General features: G+C 45.2%; 3 protein-coding genes across 4 annotated transcripts; 2 read left to right on the top strand and 1 right to left on the bottom strand.

The window, feature by feature from the left end:
• The first annotated feature begins 621 nt into the window (after positions 1-621).
• On the top strand, positions 622-3,268 carry LOC109734049 (fructokinase-1). Its single transcript, XM_020293266.4, has 4 exons — positions 622-1,111; positions 2,147-2,479; positions 2,668-2,784; positions 2,914-3,268. The coding sequence occupies exons 1-4, from the start codon at positions 719-721 to the stop codon at positions 3,040-3,042; spliced, it is 972 nt and encodes a 323-aa protein (XP_020148855.1). The 5' UTR covers positions 622-718; the 3' UTR covers positions 3,043-3,268.
• Positions 3,269-6,736: 3,468 nt separating this feature from the next.
• LOC109734047 (probable inactive purple acid phosphatase 27) lies at positions 6,737-10,833 on the bottom strand. Of its 2 annotated transcripts, XM_020293264.4 has the most exons (10): positions 10,471-10,833; positions 9,496-9,587; positions 9,330-9,396; positions 9,110-9,229; positions 8,924-9,016; positions 8,697-8,826; positions 8,416-8,497; positions 8,195-8,327; positions 7,849-8,054; positions 6,737-7,739 (listed from the first exon to the last, which is right to left on the bottom strand). In XM_020293264.4, exons 1-10 carry the CDS (start codon positions 10,645-10,647, stop codon positions 7,073-7,075), a joined length of 1,767 nt encoding a protein of 588 aa, XP_020148853.1. In that variant the 5' UTR covers positions 10,648-10,833; the 3' UTR covers positions 6,737-7,072. The 2 variants fall into 2 exon arrangements, with proteins under 2 accessions (XP_020148853.1, XP_020148852.1); XM_020293263.4 differs by having other exon boundaries at positions 8,924-9,229; positions 10,471-10,824.
• Positions 10,834-15,452: 4,619 nt separating this feature from the next.
• LOC109734048 (probable inactive purple acid phosphatase 27) lies at positions 15,453-20,080 on the top strand. The gene is made up of 11 exons (XM_020293265.4): positions 15,453-15,673; positions 17,165-17,256; positions 17,379-17,445; positions 17,537-17,656; positions 17,753-17,845; positions 17,942-18,071; positions 18,321-18,402; positions 18,485-18,617; positions 18,756-18,961; positions 19,077-19,202; positions 19,306-20,080. Exons 1-11 carry the CDS (start codon positions 15,497-15,499, stop codon positions 19,838-19,840), a joined length of 1,761 nt encoding a protein of 586 aa, XP_020148854.1. The 5' UTR covers positions 15,453-15,496; the 3' UTR covers positions 19,841-20,080.
• The last annotated feature ends 5,366 nt before the right edge of the window (positions 20,081-25,446 follow it).

Here is a 25,446-nt window from a genome sequence, read left to right as displayed (position 1 = left end):
ATCGCGCAGTTTGGATGGATACGAGAGGTTTGAGGGTCCGCACTAGAGATGGCCTGATACTACATCATGTAGATTTGTCTCGTCGCAACGGTTGATATACACTTATTTTTTATGAGATCAAATTATATCGTTATATCTAACTGAGCGTAATTTAGATGGTGGTTTTTTTGTTGTGGGTATTTTACGCTCAGTTAAGATTTTAAAGCCTTGCATTTTTTAAATTTATTTTAGACTTTTCGATGATGTTTTTTTAGTGTGAGAAGATGTTTTCATCGAATATGAGGTGTCTATGATGACTTTGTCAATCTCAAAATGATGTGACAACTCAGTATTTTAAAGTGTCTATAGAATATGCGTGAGTGCGCTCATAAGATGAATGTATACATATATACACGGCCATATGAAATTGTACTGTGTTAGAAAAAAATACTCCATCTGTATCAAAATACTTGTAGTTAGGAGAGACTAGTACAAGCTCCCAGTATTTCGGTATAGAGTAGTACGAGTATATAGTTTCATGGCATCAACTGTCGGTCACGTTGGAAAAAAAATGGCATAAACAAACATGTGGGACACCAGGAGACGAATAAAAGAATAGACGAACATGACGACCATCGTGGTCTTCAAGTCAGGTGATGTTGGGTGGACTTCCGTCCCGGCGCGCACACATCATCCCCCCGTTCTCTTTCTCTCCCTGTCTCCGTCCGTGTGCCCGGAAATGGCGGGCGGGGGCGAGCTGGTGGTCAGCTTCGGGGAGATGCTGGTGGACTTCGTGCCGACGGTGGCGGGGGTGTCGCTGGCGGAGGCGCCGGCCTTCCTCAAGGCCCCGGGGGGCGCGCCGGCCAACGTCTCCATCGCGGTCGCGCGGCTCGGCGGCGAGGCCGCCTTCGTCGGCAAGCTCGGCGACGACGAGTTCGGCCGGATGCTGGCCGCCATCCTCCGCGACAACGGCGTCGACGACGGCGCCGTCGTCTTCGACGCGGGGGCGCGCACCGCGCTCGCCTTCGTCACGCTGCGCGCCGACGGGGAGCGCGAGTTCATGTTCTACCGCAACCCCAGCGCCGACATGCTCCTCACCGCCGACGAGCTCAACGTCGACGTCATCAAGAGGGTACGCGAACCACGACTCTCCTTGTTACCGGTTTCTTTGTTTGCGATCTGGGGAACCAACTCGATCCCATCGAATCGAGCGTAGTAGAATCTTCGGCCAGTTTCTTGGATCCGGACGCGAGCGCTAGCTAGGTTTCTTGTGCTGCTGATTTGGTGCGCATCAGGTGGAATTTTCTTCGTCCTGTTCCTCTTGTTTTTCTAGGTGTCCTTTTCGTTTCGTGCAATTCGGGGGCTGAATCTTCCTTGGCAAATTAGGCGGATCTTGGTCGGATTTTGTTGTGCCGTCCGGTTGGTTGGTACTGTACTTGTTCTTTTACTGGATCTGTCTGATACTTTAACCCGTGCCATGTACAACAGTAGAATCCAATGTGAAGCATGTTTCGTTGTGATGCACAATAATTGAAGATTTGCGAGTGTTAGCTGATTTGCTATGTCGGATAGATCTTGTCATGGTTAGCACTAAAACTTTTGAGAAAATGTTTGCACATTTGATACTACCTCTGTTCCTAAATATAACAAGTGTTGGCAGTTCACCAAAACTTCTTATATTTGGTACTGTGAAACTGAGACGTAATTTCAGAATTGTGCATGTCAGGTAGTTCGTTCGATATGAACATCTCCAGGACCATAGTCTAATGTCCTCAGCACACCTACGGATGACCAAGTTAACCGATTCATCAGCTCCATTGAAGATGAGGGCACCGTGGCGTTTCTAAATGTTCCACATGGTAGTGGTGCAGATCATAACTTTTTTTTTCGAAACGGAGAAGCAGGTGATCAACATTTTCATCCATGGGGCAGGAGGTCATGTCGGCTTGTATGTATAGTTCTATGATGGAGAACTACCACATATCAGGTGCTGCTAGATGCTTCAACTGTTCATGGTTAGATTTGTGCTCTGCGTGGAGAATTTATAAGAAAGTGTTCAACTCTAACGATATGACTCTTAAATCTGTTGATTTCTTTCGAAGTTTCTGTACTGCACTGTTCTACTATTTCTTCGAGGAAAATGACTCACAACTTGTAATCCAAACAGGCTACAGTCTTCCATTATGGATCAATAAGCTTGATTGCTGAGCCTTGCCGGTCGGCACATCTGCGCGCCATGGAGATCGCCAAAGAGGCCGGCGCGCTTCTCTCATATGATCCGAACCCAAGGGAGGCATTGTGGTCATCCCGTGAGGAGGCTCGCACCAAGATCTTGAGTATCTGGGACCAGGCAGACATTGTCAAGGTCAGTGAGTCTGAGGTCGAGTTTTTGACTGGCATCGACTCAGTAGAGGACGATGTTGTCATGAAGCTCTGGCGCCCTACCTTTAAGCTCCTCCTGGTCACTCTTGGAGGCAAAGGCTGCAAGTACTATGCCAGGGTATGCTCTACAAGTTTTTACAATCTATTGTTAGTGCTGGTTGTACTTTGTATGTCAAATCTAAGCTTCACTGGGCTTTGCTTTGTATGCACTCAGGACAAGTATATAATAACTCTTGCACAATTACCATTGAAAATTGAAGACTCATGCTGTAATTGAGACTTGAACTTTGTTGTATTTGACTATAGGATTTCCGTGGAGTTGTCCCGTCATACAAAATACAACAAGTTGATACAACAGGTGCTGGTGATGCATTTGTTGGTGCTCTGCTCCGGAAAATTGTCCAAGATCCATCATCATTGCAAGTAAGCTTGCCTACAAGCATTTCCTTCAGCATTACTGTGCTAGTTTTAATCTAGATCTGTATGTCTCATGCCCTTTTTCGTGCATAGAAGTAGGTGGTTCACTAATTCCATATCTGCTGGTTGCTGCAGAATCAGGAAAAGCTCGAGGAGGCGATTAAATTTGCCAATGCATGCGGAGCAATCACCACCACAAAGAAAGGGGCAATCCCTTCATTGCCCACAGAAATTGAGGTCTTGCAGCTGATGGAGAATGCATAGATGCTTAATGATTTCGCTAGCTTCTAATTCTGCAAGTTGTATGGTACGCTGATGGAGAACATTCAGTTGTAGTGGATGATATTTTGTACCAGGCATAAATGGAATCTTGATCCATAAATTCTGCTGGACGGCTCTTTATGATCTCTGTTCCATTTCTGAGCTTCGTTCGGATGTGAAACGGAGAGAATTATGTTATCTGTAATCCTAGAGTGCTGTTGCTGAGGAATATGTGCTGTAGGCTTTCTTTTTTAGTTGAGGCAGATCCAGAGAGGTATACTTTAGTGATCTTTATGTCAACTTTGAAGTGCAACAATATTAGAATCTCATGTTGTATTGGAACCATACATACCTCTTTCAGGTAGTATTGGTTTCGATGCTGGTATTACGCTTTGCTCTTATTTAAACTTATTCATCAATCATCTGGGTCTAGTAGGTAGGAAAGGAAATGAAACAATAGAAAACAGGGCATCCTTTCTTTGTGCTGAAGTGAAGTGGACAGTTTAAAGCGTGATAAAGAATCAAATATGCAATCAAACTTAACTGGCGACATGCTTGAAACTTGTTAAGAAGAGCCCCGTCGACCTGTTAACCGGATTCTCCATGCAATCAAACGATGTGACACCTGTGCGCCGCTCGGGAATGGCTGTTTCATCTCGTGGACACCACCTCCCATGAGGAGTTCGCGGAGATATTACTCATGTTATGTGTAGTTTGTACGCCAAGCAGAAAGACCATCCATTACATGAAAGGCAATGAGGCCACTGCGGCGTATGTGCAACTGGCCATGGCCAAGCCAATATACAGGGAAATTTGGGCCCAGTTCTTTTGGGTGATTCTTTCAGAATCTTGAGAATCGACCCTCCACCCAGCTTCTCCCAGAATCTTGTACCCATATTTTCTATACAATTTGTTCACATCCTAACTAGTTAGAATTGTAAAAAAAATATGGGTTTAAGATTCTGGAAGAACCTGGGTGGAGGATCGATTCTCAAGATTATGGGAGAATCGGCCAAAAGAACTGGGCCTTGGTAGGCTATGGAGTAGCCAGGAGAGTACATCAGGGGATTAGGTAAAACTACTACTAGCCCATTGAATAATGAACTACTTATCTGTAAGGATCTAACTAATCAACACGAATTCGATCTAGGAATGGGATTTGAAGAGGAGAATTATGCTGTTCCGCCCAACCGCCCTCACAACATATTCGAATTGCAATTGAGGCTCATCCCTCGCCTGGCCGAAGCCACCTACTTCCGTTCCAAGTTTTAGAAATGGAGAAGAGGAGTAATATAAAGGAGGAAGCCATTACACCCTTATCGCGGAGTTTACCGTCACTGGAGACGAGGACCAGACCATGATCGAGGGGCGTGAGGCTGATGACGATGACAGCAGCAGCAGCGGCGGATGTAGGGCTCCGCAGACCCAAGAAGGTTCGAACTCTGGGGCGTGTGCGAAGATCTCAACCTCTCAAGTCTCAAGCTCGTCGCCCCGCCGGCTAACTACGTCGAACGCACGCGAGCGGGGAAGAAGATGGACACGGCAGTTTACCCAGGTTCGGGCCACCTTGCGGTGTAAACCCTACTCCTGCTTTGTGGTGGATTGGCCTCACGAGGGGTTGAGGATGAACAAGTACAGTGGATGAACAGCCTCGCGAGAGCTATCCTGGTGAGGGTGGAAAGGATCTGAATCTTATCCCATGCTAACCTCCAGCATTCTCTGCTTTCAGTCCTACTGTCTCTGCAGGTTCTGCTGACATCCTCTGTCAGTTTGGAAGTGAAGATGGCAAACAATTTATCCCTAATAATAAGAAGGGTAACTTTGAATAAAAGCATTGCCAACAAATGAAAGTGGAAGATGGGACGCAAAGCAAACTACTAATTGATATTTCACATGTTAAAATATTAGCACAACCTACTAGTACACTTTATGCAATGTATAATTATCTATTTGGCAACACGTCAACTTTAAAGCTTTACACTCAAGATATCTCAGCCAAGTTATTTGCTACATTCATATACTCTCTAGAAACACTACCAAGTTATGTAGATACTTAGGCATAATATCTAAAATGGTACATACAAAGACATTATGTAGATCAAGGGCATGCATTAACTCATAACAGAACCTGAAAATGTTTGTTTGTTCAAATTAAATGAGAAATCATTATAACAAAAGATTTTCTCAAACAACCCAATTTAGACAATACAAAAAATTGCAAGAAAATCTAGTTTCAATTAACACTATATTTTTTGTAATGATAAATATTACAATTGTATGGCAGATTGTATCGTAATATAAATAATTATTTTTGCATTGTTAATGATACTATTTCTGCCGAAATGTAGTTGCTCATACGGTACATATGAAAACATCATGCATTAAAGGCAAGCTGAATTATGGTAAAGTAAAAAAGTTGAGTATAAATCTTGTTCCGGAGAACAAATATTTAGATTCAGTCGAACTTGGTCGGTGCATTGACGAAGTCTAGGACCGCCTAGAGGAGATACAACAGACTCGTGTGACACTTGGGGGGAACTTGTTGGTGTATTGTTGGAGTCGGTCCCGAGCCGCCGAGTTGCCTCTAGGAAGTCGTTGCCAACCTCCAGACCAAGCTGTATGAGATGGATGACACGTCCAAGAAGGTATTTCTTGTAATTGGTGTTCAACGGGTTCGTGCATATGTGAGATTGTGCATGTCTTACAAGGTGTTTGTGGCGCGGTTGAGGAGGCAAAGCTTGTACTTGTTTTGGATTTTCCAACACTTCATGGTGACCTTGTCCAGCTGTTCCATCATGTAGTGCCTGGAGCGGAGGGGTGTCACACCCGTCACCACGGCTCGAACTCGTTCCTCATCCATTTGTTGCTGACTAGCTAGCTTCTTGACATCTTCGAGTTTACTGAGTCCGTGCTCCTTCGCGACTTCATTAGCGCCTGGCGCTGCCTGTGATCCTTTGCGGGTGCAAATGCAACATTGTTTAGAGAACCTCACACAGTCCCTAGTATCTAAATCGAGACTTCTTCATTTATATTGGCCATGGAAGCAATATAATATAGAAATCTCTGTTTGTTAGAATTTGGCATACAAATCTCGTTGTTCACATTGTTTGTATACACACATGGATAAAGAATATTCTTGTCCCATATGGATATGGGTTGATCTTGCGGGTGTTTGACCGCTTTAGCCATATCATTCATATCCCGACTCTGATTGCGTGTTCTTCATCTCGCCTTGAATCTATCAACGTACTCTTGATCATCACATTGGTTCCCACATTTTTGGCCAACAAACATTATGAGGAAAATCATGGACGCTCAACACCTCCACCAACCATTGATCTTGTTTCATCGCTTCATCGCCCAAGCATCATCCAAGTGTCCATTGGATACCATCTACATCGACAACCACCACGTCCATCACCCATGACTACGTCATCAACAATGACCAATTCACCTTTTGACACCTTCACCGGAAGCAATGCCGATACCTACTTCGTCAAGGCTAAAGGTGGCGTGAGGTATCACTCCGTCACAAGCTTTGCCTTTCACCTTGCCATTACCTTCTTTAGCAATTCTACCCTTTGCCATTTCGTTGATCCTATTGAGACTAGCTATTTGAGTATTGCCACCATAGTGACATTTTCATCATATACATCATTGCTATCTTGAGCATCGCATAGTGAGCATCATATACATCTTTTGGTGTTCTTGAGCATCTATCATTGCTATCTTGAGCATCATGTACATCTTCATCATCTTTATCGAAAAAAATGCACATCTTCATCATATACATCTTCTGATGTTCTTTCTACTACCTTGACAGGGAATGAGTAGATCGGAAGTTTCCCCGTAAAAAAAAGTAGTTTGCACATCACTTGGTATCTTGTGTACATGGCTAAACTTGTAGAGGATTTCGTTTCCCTTTATTTAGAGTAGAATTAGGAGAATTTATGCACGGACGTGTTCATCTCAGTTCATGTGTACAGCCGATTTCCTCTGCATCATGTGGTGAGAGGCCAGAGGGTACAGCTACTCAGTCCCTGTGCAGGGTGAAGCTGTCGTACACCTTGCCGTCGCTGGACCGCCGGTACTCGAACTGGAGCGACCTGGCGTCGGACGCCGTGAGCTTGCCGAAACCGTAGTCCATCTCCCGGTACACGCTCCAGGGCGGGGCCACGGCGGTGAAGCTGCTCAGGTGGCTGCCGCCGCCCCCGACGACGACGTGGACGGTGCCTTGCCCGTGCCCGTCCGGCACGCACCTCTCCTCGTAGACGGGGCACGTCCGCTCGTACTGGTGGACGTGGCCATAGAAGGCGACGTCCACCCGGTGGCGCCGCCACAGCCCCTCCAGGCTCTGCCGCGCCATGGGCTCCGCGAACGCCCCGTCGAAGCCGTAGAAGAAGCCCGAGGAGTAGCCGAGGACGCGGTGCGCGATGAAGACCAGCCACGGCTGCTTCGCCCGGTCCACCGTGCCCAGGCAGCGGTCCAGGAACCTGTACTGCTCCGTGCCCTCCCGCCAGTCGTGCTCGCTGTCCGCCACGCAGAACCGGAACATTCCGTAGTCCATGGAGTACCAGAAGTTGTCCCTCTTCTCCGTCGGCGCGTAGTACATGGTCTCGGCCGGCACCCCGCACTCGCCGCCGGAGTCCGTGCCGTTGTACAGCGACCCGCTGTTGGGGAAATCTCGCTCGTGGTTCCCGCTGCAACGTCGGTCGATCACAGAGTCATCCAAGTTATTATCAAAGAGTGAATTGACTCGTCAAATGATTCTAGATCATGAACCTGAAAGAACCGGATGAAGATGCACACCTTGCGATCATGTAGGGTACTCGAGAGGTGATTGGCTCGACCTGCTGCGTGAACTGATCCCACTGCGACAGATACCCGTTGGCGTAGGAGATGTCGCCGATGTGGAACACGATGTCGGTGTTGTCGAGGTCCCTGATGAGCGCGTCGGTGGTGTTGAGTGATGCAGGCTGGTAATTCTGGTACTCGTTGCTTCCGTCCCTCTCGTCCTACAAACCAGGGCAGCATGTTAATTCTCAAGGACGCGTTTTCGCAAAATAATAATAATCTGAAGGACGCATTTGGCATACGTAAAATGTATACGGCAATTGTAACCTGAATAAATAGTTGCTGGCAAGCACATGTTTACCTTTCCCATGTCGCCAAAAATAACAACCCTCTGCAGTGATTTTTGCCCGGGGTAAGGAGGTGCTCTGAAAGATTTAGGCTTGCCCCATACAACTTTTCCATCATGGAGCGTATGTCCAATTTTGTAGTAGTATCTGCAAGGGAGAAACCGCACTGTCAGACCAGTATTACGCACAGGCACAGCTGAGACAATTCTCTGTAGGACAGAGGACTGGAATTTACTCTTTTTCTGGCGATAGATTCTTGAGGAAAGCCGTGTGTATGAAACCTGGATCCCTCCAACCAACACTACGAGCAGGTTCTCCTGCACAACCAAAAGTACAGGGAGAGGAATCAGGTAACAAACATTCAGAACCAAATCAGCACATGAGATGGAACCATGCACCCATGGTACTTGTCATGGCCTCATGGGTATGCATACTGAACGGAACCAGTTCAAACTTCAAACCAAATCAGCACCGCGCACCGTCTAAATTTTTACTATGAGAAGAGTCTACTCTTACCGCAGAGGCTCTCACGACCAAAGGTGACAGTGTCAGCTGGTGCGTGCACGGGATGGCTCCCTTTCATGCCCCATTCAACGAAGGGGTGTGCCTCACTGATGCCATAGCCGCTTGTCCATGTGACAGTCATCTGGCATTGCATAGCAGAAGCCCACGGTTCAGTGAAGTTCCAACAGCAAAACATAAACGGAACCAACAATCGATATGAAGTGCCAGCAAAACCCCACCTCGTTCCATGTTTTCCCGAGCGCTAGACGTGGGTAAACTGGGGCTTTCGGGTTCGCGAAGACGATCCTGTTCGACACCGCGACGAGCGCTGGCTGCAGATGGATTAGATGAAGTCGGTGTGTTCTTATGAATGAGGGAGAGTGGATAGCATAGCAGGATGTGATGTGTTGGTAGGAGTAACTCACATTGGAGAGTCCACCGGTGAAGAATCCGAAGGAGAAATCCTGCCGTTGGTTGATCAGCTGGAACTTGAGAGCCCCTGTCCCTGACCTGTTATATACTGACGAGTAGTTTGCAAACTGATACTGAAACCAACAAAAAAAAAAAGCAATTTAATCAAGTTATATAAAACTTTGAACTCTGAAGAATGTGAAGATTGCTCTGCTCAGTGTATATGGCACGGACCTTTATTGGCGCCGAGCAGATCGCAGGGCCAGGGCCTGACCCGTGGGAACCAGGGCACGTGGACGCGCTGCAGGAAAGAGCAAGAAGTAATCAGATGAGGGGTTCATCACTCGGTCGGACCACAGTTGAAAATCTGAACATTGAGAAAATGAAAATGTGCTCATACTTGAAATTGGAAGGGGAGAATACCCCGATCCAGTCGCCGTCGCTTGCACGTGGTATTTTGAATTCTACGGTCACCCAAGCCGTATCTTCGCCCTGCCGTCCACACCATCGTGTTAGATTTTCTTTTTTTGTTACGCGGCAAAATGAAAAATCACGGACCAAAAAAAAAAGGGTCAACGGGAATCACACCGCGTGATCACGCGTGCATATTCCATGGAATGTCAGTTTGACCGGCGGCGGTGGGCACACAACGTGGGATCACACGACGCCACGACACGTGACCGCACTAGCACGCGTAGGGTACCATACCATCTCTCTCAGTCCATGGGATGACTTGACTTTGATAATGGGCACCCATGCCATGAATCATCATGATCTTCGGTTCCAACGTCGACACCCACCTAGAGCTTTGGCACTTTGTCCCGAAGCAATTGGGACGGAGGATGCATGCACCTAAGCGGACACGGTCCGTCGAGAAAACGGCCGGCCAAGCAAAGCAAGCATCCCAGGAGAGGAGCAGGACGACTGACAACTGGCCGCTTGTGCTTAGCGTGCGATGTGCTGGGCCAACTGGGCAAGCATGCATGGCATGCCAGCGCGGGAATGAAAGCGACATGCTTCATCACCGCGCATGAACGCTAGCTCCGGCGTCAGCTTGGGAGGAGGGTTGAGCTCAGCCGGCCGCGCAGGACAAGGGCGAGGATTGAGTTATTTGGGGAGTTTCAGGGCAAAATTTGGGGAGTTTCTCGAGGATCGGATCAGCAGTGAACCAAATACGCATGTTTGCTACGGTTTTCTGGAAGAGTTACAACGTTGTAGAGCTAAAGCATGCGCTGCCTGCCTGCCTACCTACCGGTCTGAAGAAGTGAGAACCGTAGTAGTATGGCTGTATCTCCTCGAGTAACCACGGTGCTAGCGCTACTGCTACTGGGTCGAGCTAAAAAGGCCAATGGAAAGGAAGCCAGAAGGTACGCACCCGCGAGCCGAGGAGCTTGGGCGACGCCCGCACGGCGGCGGAGGCGTCCAGGGCGACGCGGGCGCGGTGGATGGCGATCCGCGAGAGCGGGTGCACGCCGTGCCCGTCGGCGCGTCCGGCCCAGCACGCGGCGAGCAGGAGCAAGGGCAGGCACGGGGCGAGGCGGGCGCCTCTCATGTCTGCTTGCTCGCTTGCTCTTGTGTCTGAGCAGGCAGGGAACGGGGGCCGGCTTTCCTTTCTCTTCTTTTATCATGGAAGGAAGGAGCAGGCGCCGTGCCGCGACAGGAGAGAGCTCGACTGCGCCTGCGCGAGAGAGGAGAGGGGGCGGGTCGACATGCTGTTGACTCTGCAACGTGTTAGGGCGGCTTTCCCCCTTTTTTGTGGTATTTAACCAGAGGAGACGGGATTCGGGGTGATGCGTCCACATGACATACGAGAGTTTTTTCCACGAAGGCTGTATTTTCTTTTTTGCGTGGCCACCAGGGCTAATTGTTGGCACCAAATACTACTACTACGGGCGACGCTAGGCGCATAAGACTGCTCACGGTGGGGAGTAACATAGAGTAGTAACTTGCCGATGTTACTAGTCTATGTTACTCTCTTCATAGTGGGTAGTAACATATGAGTAGTATCATGAAAGAGTTTATTTATTAGGCTATAGACTCATTATGCCTTGAAATGTGTGATGTTACAGTAACTAACTAAGTTACCACAAACCTCTCTTTCCTTATTAATTAGCTGCCGCATAAGCAATCTTGTATTGAAATGTGTGATGTTATTAGTTAAGTTACTCCTATTGTGACTACGGGCCTACAGCCGGGCGCTAGGATTGATTTCCAGGTAGTTTCTTTCTATTCCCGTCCGATTCCTGTTCAACCCCGGGAAACTCTGTTGCGTCGACTCCAAAGGATTCACCGGGCGCTTCACCTGCTTTTTTTCGCACGAGCGATTGGGCTGGAGTCAGGCGCTAACAACGGGCGCTAAAATTCCCCTAGAAAATCTCCTAGGAGGCTTTTGCCTCAACTAGCTGGAGATATTTCTGCGTTGGAGGAAACAGACGCTAGTTGTTTCATTGTTTGACCGCGTAGGGCTTATAATCACAATTAGCGTTGGAGGCACAGGCTCTAAGCCAAACGTTAAACAATAATTCATTTATTTTTTATTCCTAAGCGTCTATGTAAGCGCTTTCCATTGGACATGCCCTAATAGAAAAATATCGACCGCCTCCCTGACCATTAGACGGAGTTGTGGTTGACCGCCCGATTTATGGCATGTACAACAGCATCCACTCAGCCGTCTATAGCCCATGCCACGTGAAATTTTTTATTACGTGGAAGAGAGAGAATAGGGAGAGAAAGAGAGTGTCTATAATTTGGCAAACGGTCGAATCCCACAAATATCGCTACTTACCGATAGCTTTTCCACCGTTGTACGTTGAGCCGTCGGTAATTCCTCGTTTCCCCTTCCCAACTGCCTTATCCCATGATTCCAGATTTCTTTTTCAGATCCTATAATTTCAGGGTGCTACAGATGGGAAATAGACGATCTATTGTAGAGGTCGTTTTTACTACTGTCTATAGTTGACCTGGAAGATTGTTACAGACTCAAGGTGTCTCAACTAATGTACATGCCCTTACCCATGTAACCAACCATCTTTACAACAAATGTATCGTTACAGTTCTCCCTTTGAAACATCCTACTTGTTGCAATAACCGCATTTTCACCAACAGAGGTCATGTTGTCGAAATTTTGGCAACAACGGTGTTGCTGCAAAAAAAATTACGATTTTTATTTTATTTTTTGCAACAGAGATCCTGTTGAAGAAATTTTTCACAAGTCAGAATGTGCTTGCTGCTGTTGACTTTGATCTCAAGTTCACATATGTGCTTCTGTTGTTGACTTCGGCACGGTCTTTTGGCCTTTCCTCATCGACGTCCTTCGATACCTGGGTTTCGGAAGATGTTGGATCGAGTGGGATTGTCATCCTCATGTCCACCTCTAGCATGCGGGTCCTCATCAACGGTTCCCTGGGTCTCCAATCGCCCTGTTGACAATCTCTTGCGCGTGTGGTGTGGACGCATCAGCGCGAATCTCGTCTCCTCCGGTTAAATACAAAAGACGGGGAATTCCGAAGCCTAAACCCACACGTTGCAGAGTCAACACCATGTCGATGTCGACCTGCCCCCTCTCTCGCGCAGGCGCAATTGCGTTCTCTACTCTACTGTCGCGGCACGGAGCGTGCTCCTTCCTTCCATAAAAGAAAAAAAACTAACACGGTGGTGTGGAGGACAGGGCGAAGATACGGCTTGGGTGACCGTAGAATTCAAAATACCACACGCAAGCGACGGCGACTGGATCGGGGTATTTCTCCCCTTCCAATTTCAAGTACGTATGAGCTACTCTAGTACATTTTCGTTTTCTGAATGTTCAGATTTTCAACTGTGGTCCGACCGAGTGATGAACCCAGTGGTGTCCCTGATCTGATCACTTCTTGCTCTTTCATGCAGCGCGTCCACGTGCCCTGGTTCCCATGGGTCAGGCCCTGGCCCTGCGATATGCTCGGCGCCAATAAAGGTCCGTGCCATATAGTACATTGAGCAGAGCAATCTTCATATTCTTCAGAGTTTTATATAACTTGATTGAATTGCTTTTTTTTTTGTTGGTTTCAGTATCAGTTTGCGAACTACTCGTCAGTTTATAACAAGTCAGGGAAAGGGGCCCACTTGTTCCATTTCTGAGGATGAGCTGAAATGAAACATCTCAGATAACATTCAATCTGCTGGTTAACTCACTCGGTCTGCCCATTTGTGTTCGGATGATACGCAGTGCTCATATTGAGATGAGTGCCAGTTTTCTTGGTCAACAGTTGCCAAAACTTGCCAGTAAACACATGATCTTGATCAAAAACAATGTAGAAAGGCATACTGTGCAGTTTGTACACGTGATCCAAGAACAATGCGGCAATCTTCATAGCACTGTAAGGGTGCTTCACAGGGATAAAATGGACATACTTAGTAAACTTATCAATCACAACCACGATGCTGTCAAACTGATATGAAGGTTGAGCCCTAAGATGAAATCCATTGTAACTGTCTCCTAAGCCTTTTTTGGAACTGGTAAAGGAGAAAGAAGTCCAGGGTAACTCATTCTTTCAGGTTTTGTCTGTTGATACACAATGCAAGATTGAACAAATTCCTTGAAAAAGTTTTCATGCCATTCCATTTGAACAAGGCATGGATCCCTTTTGTAAGTGAAAGGAAATCCTGAATGACCTCCCAAAAGGGCTAGCATGGAAAGCCAAACAAATCCTGGTCTGGAGGAGCAAATCAGAGGCAATCCAAATAGATTTCTTATACGTGATGAGGCCATTAACCAAAGCATAATTAGGGTTAGAGGTAGAACTAACAACTAACCACTGAAGGAGTTCTTTGCCCTTTTCAAACGAACTTGTGAACTTTCTAAATAAGGAGCATATGTGGGCCCATTACATAAACCAAAGAGCTAAGGTTCGAGTTGTGCATTTAAAATAAATTTTAAGCAAGAACTATGTATTTTTGCTACCAACATTTGAACTTCACCTAAAGCAAGTAGCTACACTCCTTCACAACCGAACAATGAACTAAGCCTTGAATTGTCAGTGGGGCAGTTTGGCGTAAAGAAGCTTCACCACATGTCTTACTAGTACTAGGCTGACCCCTCGGATGGAGCATATAAGTCACACTTCTGGCCTATTCATGAACTTACTAGAGATCACCCCAATTGCATAGACTGTGACCAGCAGTCGAGCTCATATAAGTGTGTTCCTCCAAAGATCGCTCTGTAGGATAGCATCTTGCTTACATAAGCTTTGGAACACATTGAGCATTAAGACAATAGTCATCCTACCATACAGTATTGAGAGTATTGCATCTCCAACGGAGTGGGTTAGTATAGTTACTCTCATCAGTTCATCACTGGCTTGTTTTCCCAGGTCCTACTTCACGGGATCTCCGATCACATAGGTTGGGTTACCACCATGGCAACTCATGTGGGTCTCATACTCATCTCCCTCGATGCACTATCTATCACAACATGTCATAGCCCTTTTGTAAAGGGATCTGCCAGATTCTTAGCCGTATGGACATACTCCAACGCTATCACTCCGGAATTTCTTAATTTTCTGACAGCTTTTAATCTCATTTTTATGTGTTTGTTGGACTTCATGTTGTCCTTTGAACTCTTCACCTTGGTGATAACAGTCTGATTGTCACAGTTCATAAGGATAGCCGGCAAGTCCATCAAAAGATCTCGAAGCCAGGAAACAACGCCACCCCCAGTTGTGGCCTTCATCACTATACCCAGTCCATAGTTTACCTTTCAGATAGCACATGACTTTTTCAACAGTATGCCAGTGTACAGCACCTGGTTTGGAAACAAATCGGCTCGCCTCATTCCCGCAACGGCGGGCGGCGGCGGAGGAGTGCACGAGGGCCTCTTCTCTTCTCAAGCTCTAATTGAGTTGTGCATTTAAAATAAATTTTAAGCAAGAACTATGTATTTTCACTACCAGCATTCCGTTGTTATTTATGTGACATTGCCGTGTATGATGGACGTGCATGAATTTGCATGTACTCCATTCATTCCTAAATGTAAATCCTTTTAAAGATTTCAATATAGACCGTGAAGTAAAATGAGTGAATCTACACTATAAGAAATCCGACCACTTGTATATCCGCGGATTTGCAAAGTCGAGTAGCCCTGTTGACAATCTCTTGCGCGTGTGGTGTGGACGCATCAGCGCGAATCTCGTCTCCTCCGGTTAAATACAAAAAAGACGGGGAATTCCGGAGCCTAAACCCACACGTTGCAAAGCAGAGTCAACACCATTTGATCAAAAAAAAAAAAAAGCAGAGTCAACACCATGTCGACCCGCCCCCTCTCTCGCGCAATCGTGCTCTCTCGTGTCGCGGCACGGAGCGTGCTCCATCCTTCCATAAAAGAAAGGAAAGCCGGCCTCAGACAGAAGAGCAAGAGCAAGCAAGCAGACATGAGAGGCGCCCGCCTCGCCCCGTGCCTGCCCTTGCTCCTGCTCGCCGCTTGCTGGGGCGGAGGCGCCGACGGCCACGGCGTGCACCCGCTCTCGCGGATCGCCATCCACCACGCCCGCGTCGCCCTGGACGCCTCCGCCGCCGTGCGGGCGTTGCCCAAGCTCCTCGGCTCGCGGGTACGCACGCAGCAGGCAGCACCTTCCGACTTTCTTATACGAGTACCTGCTTCCATTGCGCTTTTTAATCTAGCTCTAGTAGCGCTAGCACAGATCAAGCCTGCACTCGTTTTACCCCATGAGATACAGAAAGACGTATTACCAGTACAGCTCTTAGTTGAGACCGGTAGGTTAGGCAGGCCGGCTCTACAACTCTGCAACTCTTTCAGAAAACTGTCGCAAACATGCGTATTTTGGTTCACTGCTGATCCGATCCTTGAGAAACTCCGCCCGTGAATTTAACCCTGAAACTTGCAACTCAAATCCTCGCCGTCCTGCGCGGCCGGCTGAGCCCCCAAGCCGACGCCTTTTTTTTTTCAAAAAAGAGGATTCCCGGGCCTCTGCATCAGAACGATGCATACAACCATCTTATTAAAGCAAATAAATAGGTTTCAACAAGGTCTCAAAGTCTTCAAAAGAAACGTAAAAAGCCAAACTTGTCGCTTTCATTCCCGCCCTGGTCCTGGCATGCATACGCATACGCACATCGCACGCTACGCTACGCACAAGCGGCCAGTTGTCTTTCAGTCGTCCTGCTCCTCTCGTCGGATGCTTGCTTGGCCGGCCGTTTTCTCGGCGCGGCCCCCCTCCCCTGGCCTCCCCTCCCGTGCTTGCATCCTCCGCCCTCCCAATCGCCTCGCGACAACGTGCCGAAGCTCGCGGTGGGTGGCCACATTCCAGCGGAAGATGGATCCGATCCATCATGGGTGTCCAATGCGGCCTCCATTATCCAGGTCAAGTCAACCCATGAACCGAGGGCGATGGTACCTACTCTACGCGTGCGTGCGTGCTTGCTAGCTAGTGCAGTGCAGTGAGGAGGATATTCCTCCATTGTTGACGTGCGCTCACTGTTATCGCTCTGCCTTCACACGGCGCGTGCCGACTGCCGCCACCGCCAGTCAAAGCCAAACTCATGGTACATTCCATGGAATATGCGCACGTGATTGCTTAGTCGTTGACCGTATTTTTTAGGTCAGTGCTTTTTTATTTGAAAGGGGTTACACATCAGTCGACTGATTTTTTTTCATTTAGGGTCAGCCGATTTGTGGACCGTTGGATGAAGATCGTGTGGCGTTTGGACCTTCTTCTTCCCATACCGCCAAACGTGCCGCCAGCCCTCCCGAGACCGCCTCGCCGCCCTGCCCTCCCCGGAATCGCTGCCCCCGGCCGTCCCTCTAGCCCCACCCGCAATTGGATTTTTTCTCCGGCGATGGATTTTTTCTCCGGCGAAGTGCGCCACCGCCGTCCACCACCGTACCCACCCTGAACCCTAAGATAGATAATGAGGTTGCCCTCCGGCGAGCCCTTCCTTCTCTTTCCTTCCTTCCGGCTCACTCCGGCAAACTGTCAAAAATTGACTGACCCCGATTAGAAGACTGTTATTTAGCTAAATTGTTTTTATTTTGCCGCGTAACAAAAAAAGAAAATCTAACACGATGGTGTGGACGGCAGGGCGAAGATACGGCTTGGGTGACCGTAGAATTCAAAATACCACGTGCAAGCGACGGCGACTGGATCGGGGTATTCTCCCCTTCCAATTTCAAGTACGTATGAGCTACTCTAGTGCATTTTCGTTTTCTGAATGTTCAGATTTTCAACTGTGGTCCGACCGAGTGATGAACCAAGTGGTGTCCCTCATCTGATTAGTTCTCGCTCTTTCCTGCAGCGGGTCCACATGCCCTGGTTCCCATGGGTCGGGCCCTGGCCCTGCCATATGCTCGGCGCCAATAAAGGTCCGTGCCATATACATTGAGCAGCGCAATCTTCACATCCTTCAGAGTTTTATATAACTTGATTGAATTGCTTTATTTTTGTTGGTTTCAGTATCAGTTTACAAACTACTCGTCAGGTTATAACAAGTCAGCGACAGGGGCTCTCAAGTTCCAGCTGATCAACCAGCGCCAGGATTTTTCCTTCGGATTCTTCACCGGTGGACTCTCAAATGTGAGTTACTCCTAGTAACACACATGACATTCTGGTGTTCTATCCACTTACCATCATTCATAAATAACGCACCGAGTTCATCTAATCCATCTGCAGCCAACGCTCGTCGCGGTGTCGAACAGGATCGTCTTCGCGAACCCGAAAGCGCCCGTTTACCCACGCCTAGCACTCGGAAAAACATGGAACAAGGTGGGGTTTTGCTGGCACTTAAATGACAATTGTTGGTAACGCTTATATCTGCTGCTGAAGGTTCACAGAACGGCTGGTTTCTGCTATGCAATGCAGATGACTGTCACATGGACAAGCGGCTATGGCATCAGTGAGGCGCACCCCTTCGTTGAATGGGGCATGAAAGGGAGCCATCCTGTGCACGCAGCAGCTGACACCGTCACCTTTGGTCGTGAGAGCCTCTGTGGTATGAATATGATACATGTCTTTGGTGCTCACGACTATCCATGACCATGGTTCTGAATGTTTTTTTTTGGGGGGCAAACGGGTATTTTATTCCACTTGTATAGTGTTACAGCCCGCTAATACAAAGCTTGAAACACTGTCTGGAACTCGGTGCAACCAACAGGCGGTGCTACCTCCAGTACGACCTATATTAGCTAGACAATGAGAATGTTTGTTACTCCTACCTGATATGGACTTTTTGGTTGTGCAGGAGAACCGGCTCGTAGTGTTGGTTGGAGGGATCCAGGCTTCATACACACAGCTTTCCTGAAGAATCTCTCACCAGAGAAAGAGTAAATTCCAGTCCTCTGTCCTACCGAGAATTCTCTCAATTGTGAGTGATACTGTTCTGACAATGCAATTTCTATCTTATAGATACTACTACAAAATTGGTCATAGGCTCCGTAATGGACAAGTCATATGGGGCAAGCCTAAATCCTTCAGAGCACCTCCTTATCCTGGGCAAAAGTCGCTGCAGAGGGTCGTTATTTTCGGCGACATGGGAAAGGTAAACATGTGCAAGCACATAAAAGTTAGTTCAGATCTCTGTAGGTGAAGTGTAGATTTATTACATGATCATACACATTTTAGGTGTGCCAAATGCATGGTCCTTCTGAACTAACATGCTGCGCTGGTTAATTTATAGGACGAGAGGGACGGAAGCAACGAGTACCAGAACTACCAGCCTGCATCACTCAACACCACCGACGCGCTCATCAGGGACCTCGACAACACCGACATCGTGTTCCACATCGGCGACATCTCCTACGCCAACGGGTATCTGTCGCAGTGGGATCAGTTCACGCAGCAGGTCGAGCCCATCACCTCCCGAGTGCCCTACATGATGGCAAGGTCTGCAAGTTCATCCTATTTTGTTTTATAAACAACCAAGATCACGAAGAGCGTTTCCTGAATCATTTCACTCTCTGATAATAACTTGGATGACTGTGATCCACCGACGTTGCAGCGGGAACCACGAGCGAGATTTCCCCAACAGCGGGTCGCTGTACAACGGCACGGACTCCGGCGGAGAGTGCGGCGTGCCGGCCGAGACCATGTACTACGTTCCTACGGAGAAGAGAGACAACTACTGGTACTATATTACACTCTTGTCATCATCAATGGCAGCACTGCAGGGCATGCATCCATGGTGATGGTTGGTTTAACGTTTAACCTCGTGCTGGGCACTTGGGCAGGTACTCCATGGACTACGGGATGTTCCGGTTCTGCGTGGCGGACAGCGAGCACGACTGGCGGGAGGGCACGGAGCAGTACAGCTTCCTGGACCGCTGCCTGGGCAGCGTGGACCGGGCGAGGCAGCCGTGGCTGGTCTTCATCGCGCACCGCGTCCTCGGCTACTCCTCGGGCTTCTTCTACGGCTTCGACGGGACGTTCGCGGAGCCCATGGCGCGGCAGAGCCTGGAGGGGCTGTGGCGGCGCCACCGGGTGGACGTCGCCTTCTACGGCCACGTCCACCAGTACGAGCGGACGTGCCCCGTCTACGAGGAGCGGTGTCTGCCGGACGGCCATGGCACCGTCCACGTCGTCGTCGGGGGCGGCGGCAGCCACCTGTCCAACTTCACCGCCGAGGCCCCGCCGTGGAGCGTGTACCGGCAGATGGACTACGGGTTCGGCAAGCTCACGGCGTCCGACGCCAGGTCGCTCCAGTTCGAGTACCGGCGGTCCAGCGACGGCAAGGTGTACGACAGCTTCACCCTGCGCAGGGACTGAGTTAGCTGTACCCTCTGGCCTCTGTCTGACCACATGTTGCAGAGGAAATCGGCTGTACACATAAACTGAGATGAACACATGATGTAGAGGAAATCGGCTGTACACATAAACTGAGATGAACACGTCCGTGCATAGATTCTCCCAAGTACACTATAAATAAAGGGAAAAGAAATCCACTTTACCTACATATCAGTCAGCTGACTTTTCATTTTGTGGTCAATCGATTTTCTGTTCGTTGGATGCGCTTTGAGATCTGTGTTGTTTCATTTTTTCTGTTTAATTCTGTTGTTGGGTTGGGCTGTGTGGAATCGACTGACCCCTATTTTGGGTCAGTCGAATTGCTTCTTGGGCTTTTTTTCTTCTGGGTTACGTTTTTCTTTTTCCTTTTTCCCTTTTCTTTATTGGTTATTTTTTTGTTTTTGTGGGTTTTTGCTGAGTGTAATTATATACATACAAATACTATATAATATGTGACAAAATTTTATGATTATGATTATTTTTGCATATCACGATAAAGTGCAATTTCGGTGCAAAGTTCTGTGCTAGCTTTTTTTTAAAATTTCTCTCTTCTTAAAGGAAATACCAACGCCACTAATTCATTCCTTTTCGGAAAAAAAAATTATTTTGATATTGTTTGTCTTTACTTCATTTTCATAACAAATGTCACTATTCATTTGTTCTTAGATTTTTTTTTTGCGAAAGCTTCACTTTTGTATGCTTATTCTTGCATATTTTTAAAAAGCACAATTTTTATGTATATTTCGTGTAAATTATGTCAGTGTTTTTTTTAGATTCTGTTTTCCCATTTTCTTTGTTCTTCAATGGTAATAACAATGCCACATATTCATTCTTTCTTTTGTGAGTATTTTTTCTTTATTTTTTATTCCGGTTTTCTGTTTCTATGCATTTTTTTCTTTTTTTTATTTCCTTTTATTGGTTATTTTTTTGTGTGTTTTAGTTTTTTTGTTGATTTTTCTTTTTTTTTCATTATGCGTTTTTTTGGATGTTGAGTGTGTGTAAATATATGCACACAAGTACTACAAGTATACTTTATGTTAGACTATGGAAATTTCACTACTATATGTTTCTTCTTACATATTATTAAAAGTGATTTTTTGTACGAATTTTGACGAAATTTTATTTTAAGTTTTTATTTCCATTTCTCTCTTATTTAAAGGTAATACCAATGACACTAATTCATTCCTTCTTTGAAACTTATTTTTTATGTAAATTCTACTAGTATATGTTAGTTCTTGCATAGCTATAAAAAGTGCAATTTATGTGTAAATTATGTGCAAATTTTATCATGATTAATTTTTTCATTCCTTTCTTCTTAAAGGGTTGTACCAATGCCACTACTTCATTCTTTTCTAGAAAAGATTATATTTCTGTGTGTTTAAATAAGTATACACGCAAGTACTATACAACATGTGTGTAAATTATAGTAGAGTGCCAAATTGCAATATTATATGTTCGTTGCACGCATATTACTAAAAGTGCAATTTCAGTGCAAACTTGTGTGCAATTTTTTTTCTCTTTTTCTCTTTTCTTAAAGGGGTTCATTATTCCCTAGAAATTTTTATTATTTTGATTATGTTTTATTTTTTTTATTTTCTTTCTTCTTAAAGGTTTCATTCTTCCATAGAAAACTTCATTATTTTGATTTTGAATTTTATTTTATTTTATTTTCTTTCGTTAGAGGCAATACCGATATCATTCCACTATTATTTTATTTTATAATTTATCAGAATGATTCTAATAATAAGTTGTCTTGTGTGATGATTACTAGACATAAATATGTTAGAAATATGGGTTTAAATAGCCTCTTCTCTTCCTTCGAAATGATATAGTCACTAACGATTGCGTTGCATATAACACATTGTAAAAAATGATATATGTGCATATATGTATTGTATGCACTATGTAAAAAAAGGTGGGAATGCAAATATAGTCAGTAACAATTGCACTGCGTATAACACATCATGTTGTCGTTCAGATAATGGCAGTGACAAGTGTTTTGCTTGTGATTAATTTACATGCTAATGGCCGGTGCTTAATAATATTAGCGGTTGACTGTGCATGCATGTGTCCCACCGAGGGGATCGATCCGTCCAGCGTTGTGTCCCCATTCCAACTTGGCAGCAAATCGACTGAAACAAAATTTGTGCTCAGTCGATTGACACAAATTTTGTTTCAGTTGACTGATCTATAGTCTGTCCCAAAGAAATCCTATGAGTTTAGTCATGTACACATTGTGATGTGCAAGCAATTTTTTTTGCAGAAAAACTTCTTACCTATTCATCATCTATCAAGTTAGTACAAAGAACACCAGAAGATATATATGATGCTCGTGATAGAAATGATCTATATGATGAAGATGTGTATGATGGTCAAGATAGTAATGATGTTTGCTCAAGAACACCAAAAGGTGTACATGATGCTCACTATGCGATGCTCAAGATAGCAGTGATGTATATGATGAAAATGTCACGATGACTACTTCTGGTGAAGGTGTCAAAAGGTGAAGTGGTATGTGTCAGCCTTTCTTCTGGTGAAGGTATCAAAAGGTGAAGTGGTCGTTGTTGATGATGTAATCGTGGGTGATGGACGTGGTGGTTGTCGATGTAGATGGTATCTGGAGGTTGGCAACGACTTCCTAGAGGAAGCTGGTGACCGACTCCAAGAGTACACCAACAAGTTCACCCAAAGATCACCCGAGTCTTCTGCATCTCTTCCAGGCAGTCCTAGACTTCGTCAACGCTACAGGCAAGTTCGATTGAATCTAAAGATTTGTTCTCCAAAATAAGATTTATACTGAACAATTTTACTTTGCCATAATTCGGCTTAACTTTAATACATGATGTTTTGATATGCACCGTATGAGCAACTACATTTCGGCGAAAATAGTATCATTAACAATGCAAAATAATAGTTAAAAATATTACGATATAATCCACCATACAATTGTAATATTCATCATTACAAGAAATATAGTGTAAACTAAAGCTGGATTTTATTACAATTTTTATTGTCTAGTTTGGGTTGTTTGAGAAAATCTTTTGTTACAACGGATTTCCCATTTATTTTTAACAAATAAACATTTTCAGGTTCACTTACGAGTTAATGCATACCCTTAATCTATCATAATGTGTTTGTATGTATCATTTTAGATATTATGCTTAAGTATCTACATAACTTGGTAGTGTTTCTAGAGAGCATGTGAATGTAGCTAAGAACTTGGCTGAGATATCTTGAGTGTAAAGCTTTAAAGTTGAGGTGTAAGCAAATAGATAATTATACATTGCATAAAATGTACTAGTAGGTTGTGCTCATATCTTAAGATGTGTAATGTCAATTAGCAGTTTGCTTTGAATCCCCCTCTTCCACTCTCATTTGTTGGCACTGTTGTTATTCAGATTTACCCTTCTTATTATTAGGGATAAATTGTTTACCATCTTCACTTACTAACTAACAGAGGATGTCAGTAGAACCTGCAGAGATAGTAGGACTGAAAGCAGAGAATGCTGGAGGTTAGCATATGGGATAAGGTCCGTATGACGACCAGGCGCAAACAGATCAGAAGTAGCGATAGGGTGTGTGATGTTCTCTGAGTTATACTAAATAGTTTTTTTTACAAAATGGACAAGGAAATTAAATAAGATGTAAGTTTCAGTAGATGTAACTTGAGAATAAATTAATAAAAACGCCTAGAAAGGGTAGATAATTTAGAATCACCTGGCATAAGAAAAGGATCACTTACAGCCCTAGTTGAAACTTTTAGAATGTTAAGGGATTTGATCCTAATCAGTTCTAGCAAAAAGAATATCTAGAGCATCAAGGATAAGGTTATATTGATTACTAGCCATGTAAAATATATGTTGGCAAGTTTAAGTTCGAACAAGATCCATGTATCTGAATTGGTCATTAAAAAGGTGGGTTAACAGATGATTAACCACCTCATTACTTTATTCCTTTGCAAATCTAACCAAATTAAAATCACCTCCAAGTAGGGTAGGCAAAATAGTTGCTTCTATCACATCATGAAGTTCAACAATAAACTCCATTTTATGTTGAGAGTAGGCAGTATGAGCATAATTGGTTTGTTGCCAAAAGTTGACATGCCAATATTTGGCAAATGCCAAATGTTGGCTAGTGATTGGTTGGCTACCAACTTTTCTTGCCAATCTCACAAAAAGTTGTCAAATGTTGGCAACTTTTGATTTTGCCAAATTTTGGCAATGCCAAATATTGGTATCAAACCAATTATGCTCGAGATGACAACTAGTTGCCAAGTAAGATTGTCTGATTTAGTTCTAGTTTGAACTACCACATAGTACTTCTTCAAAGAAAACCCAATAATTTTAAATCGTCCACTATAACACATACCCCGGATAGCCCTAGCGGCCCCCTTAGCAGGAAGAGAGACCCAAGAAAAATCAAAGCTACCACAAATGAAACTAAGGAAACCAGGAGAAATTGTTTATTTTTTAGTTTCATGTAGCCCAAGAAATTCCTCATTATCAACAGCATTAGTGTCTGCAATAGCTTTCATACAACCTAGACGACTAGTCCTAACATTTCATATTAATCACATGTCATTAGAATAATTATGTATATTAGGGTGGTGCTTATATTTACCCACAATAGTCCATTAAGAAGTTTCAAGAGGTAGAGTAGCATCATGCAACACTTCAAAAGGCATATAATCCATAGTGGAATTAATGCAAGTCATAAAAGATATCATCAGATTATGGTAAAACAATCATGAGATTGTTGTTGGCAAAAGCAATATTATGAGCAAGTTGACTATCAGTTATATCATGAATAATGGCAGATTTTTCAGTACCATTAAGAGCCAGTAACATCAACAATTTCACCATATCATCATGGACATCAGGGATGAGGACAACAGAGGAATTACCTTTTAAGTAGGGAGGAATCTTAATATTCTTGTTATTGTTCTTGTTCTTCTTCTTATACTAGTTGACCTATTGCGCCATTGGTGCAGAGACCAACTGCACCCGGGAAGCCAGTGAACTATTTGAAACATAAAATGGAAGCTAAGTCCACTATTTAAAGCATAAAATGGAAGTTAAGTGAACTATTTGAAGAGACCAACTATAGCCATCGGCGCAAAGACCAACTACAGGCAAGAAGCAAAGCAATAACCATCGGCGAACTATTTGAAGGACTTTTCTCGTGAATGGTCTGCAAGTGATTATGTTAACATTGCGTTTATATCCGCCCTGCATATTTACCAACGACAGACAATGATGATCATTGCCCATGTCCTTCTTTGGCCGGCCAGAGTAGAGATGTGATTATTCATAGGGGTGGAAGTTGTGAACCAAGTTGTCTTTTTTTGTGGCAAGCATGAGTCAATTAATCATCTTTTCTTTTGGTGCCCTTTAGCCAGATGTATTCGGAACATAGTGAGTTGTAGCTTAGGAATCAACTGTGATTTCTCTGATGCAACTACTTGTTTTAATGTGTGGCTTAATGTCCTTTTCTGAGAAAAAGAAGCCCTTTTATGTTGGGGTTGCAGCTGTGCTGTGGAGTATTTGGAAAGCACTCAATTTAGCTTGCTTCCAGAAAAAATGGCCTTC

Source organism: Aegilops tauschii, chromosome 5, assembly GCF_002575655.3.
Source record: "Aegilops tauschii subsp. strangulata cultivar AL8/78 chromosome 5, Aet v6.0, whole genome shotgun sequence".
Taxonomy (NCBI): Eukaryota; Viridiplantae; Streptophyta; class Magnoliopsida; order Poales; family Poaceae; genus Aegilops; species Aegilops tauschii.
The sequence above is the reverse complement of the archived record's forward strand: the minus strand, read 5'-3'. Positions and strand labels throughout refer to the sequence as shown.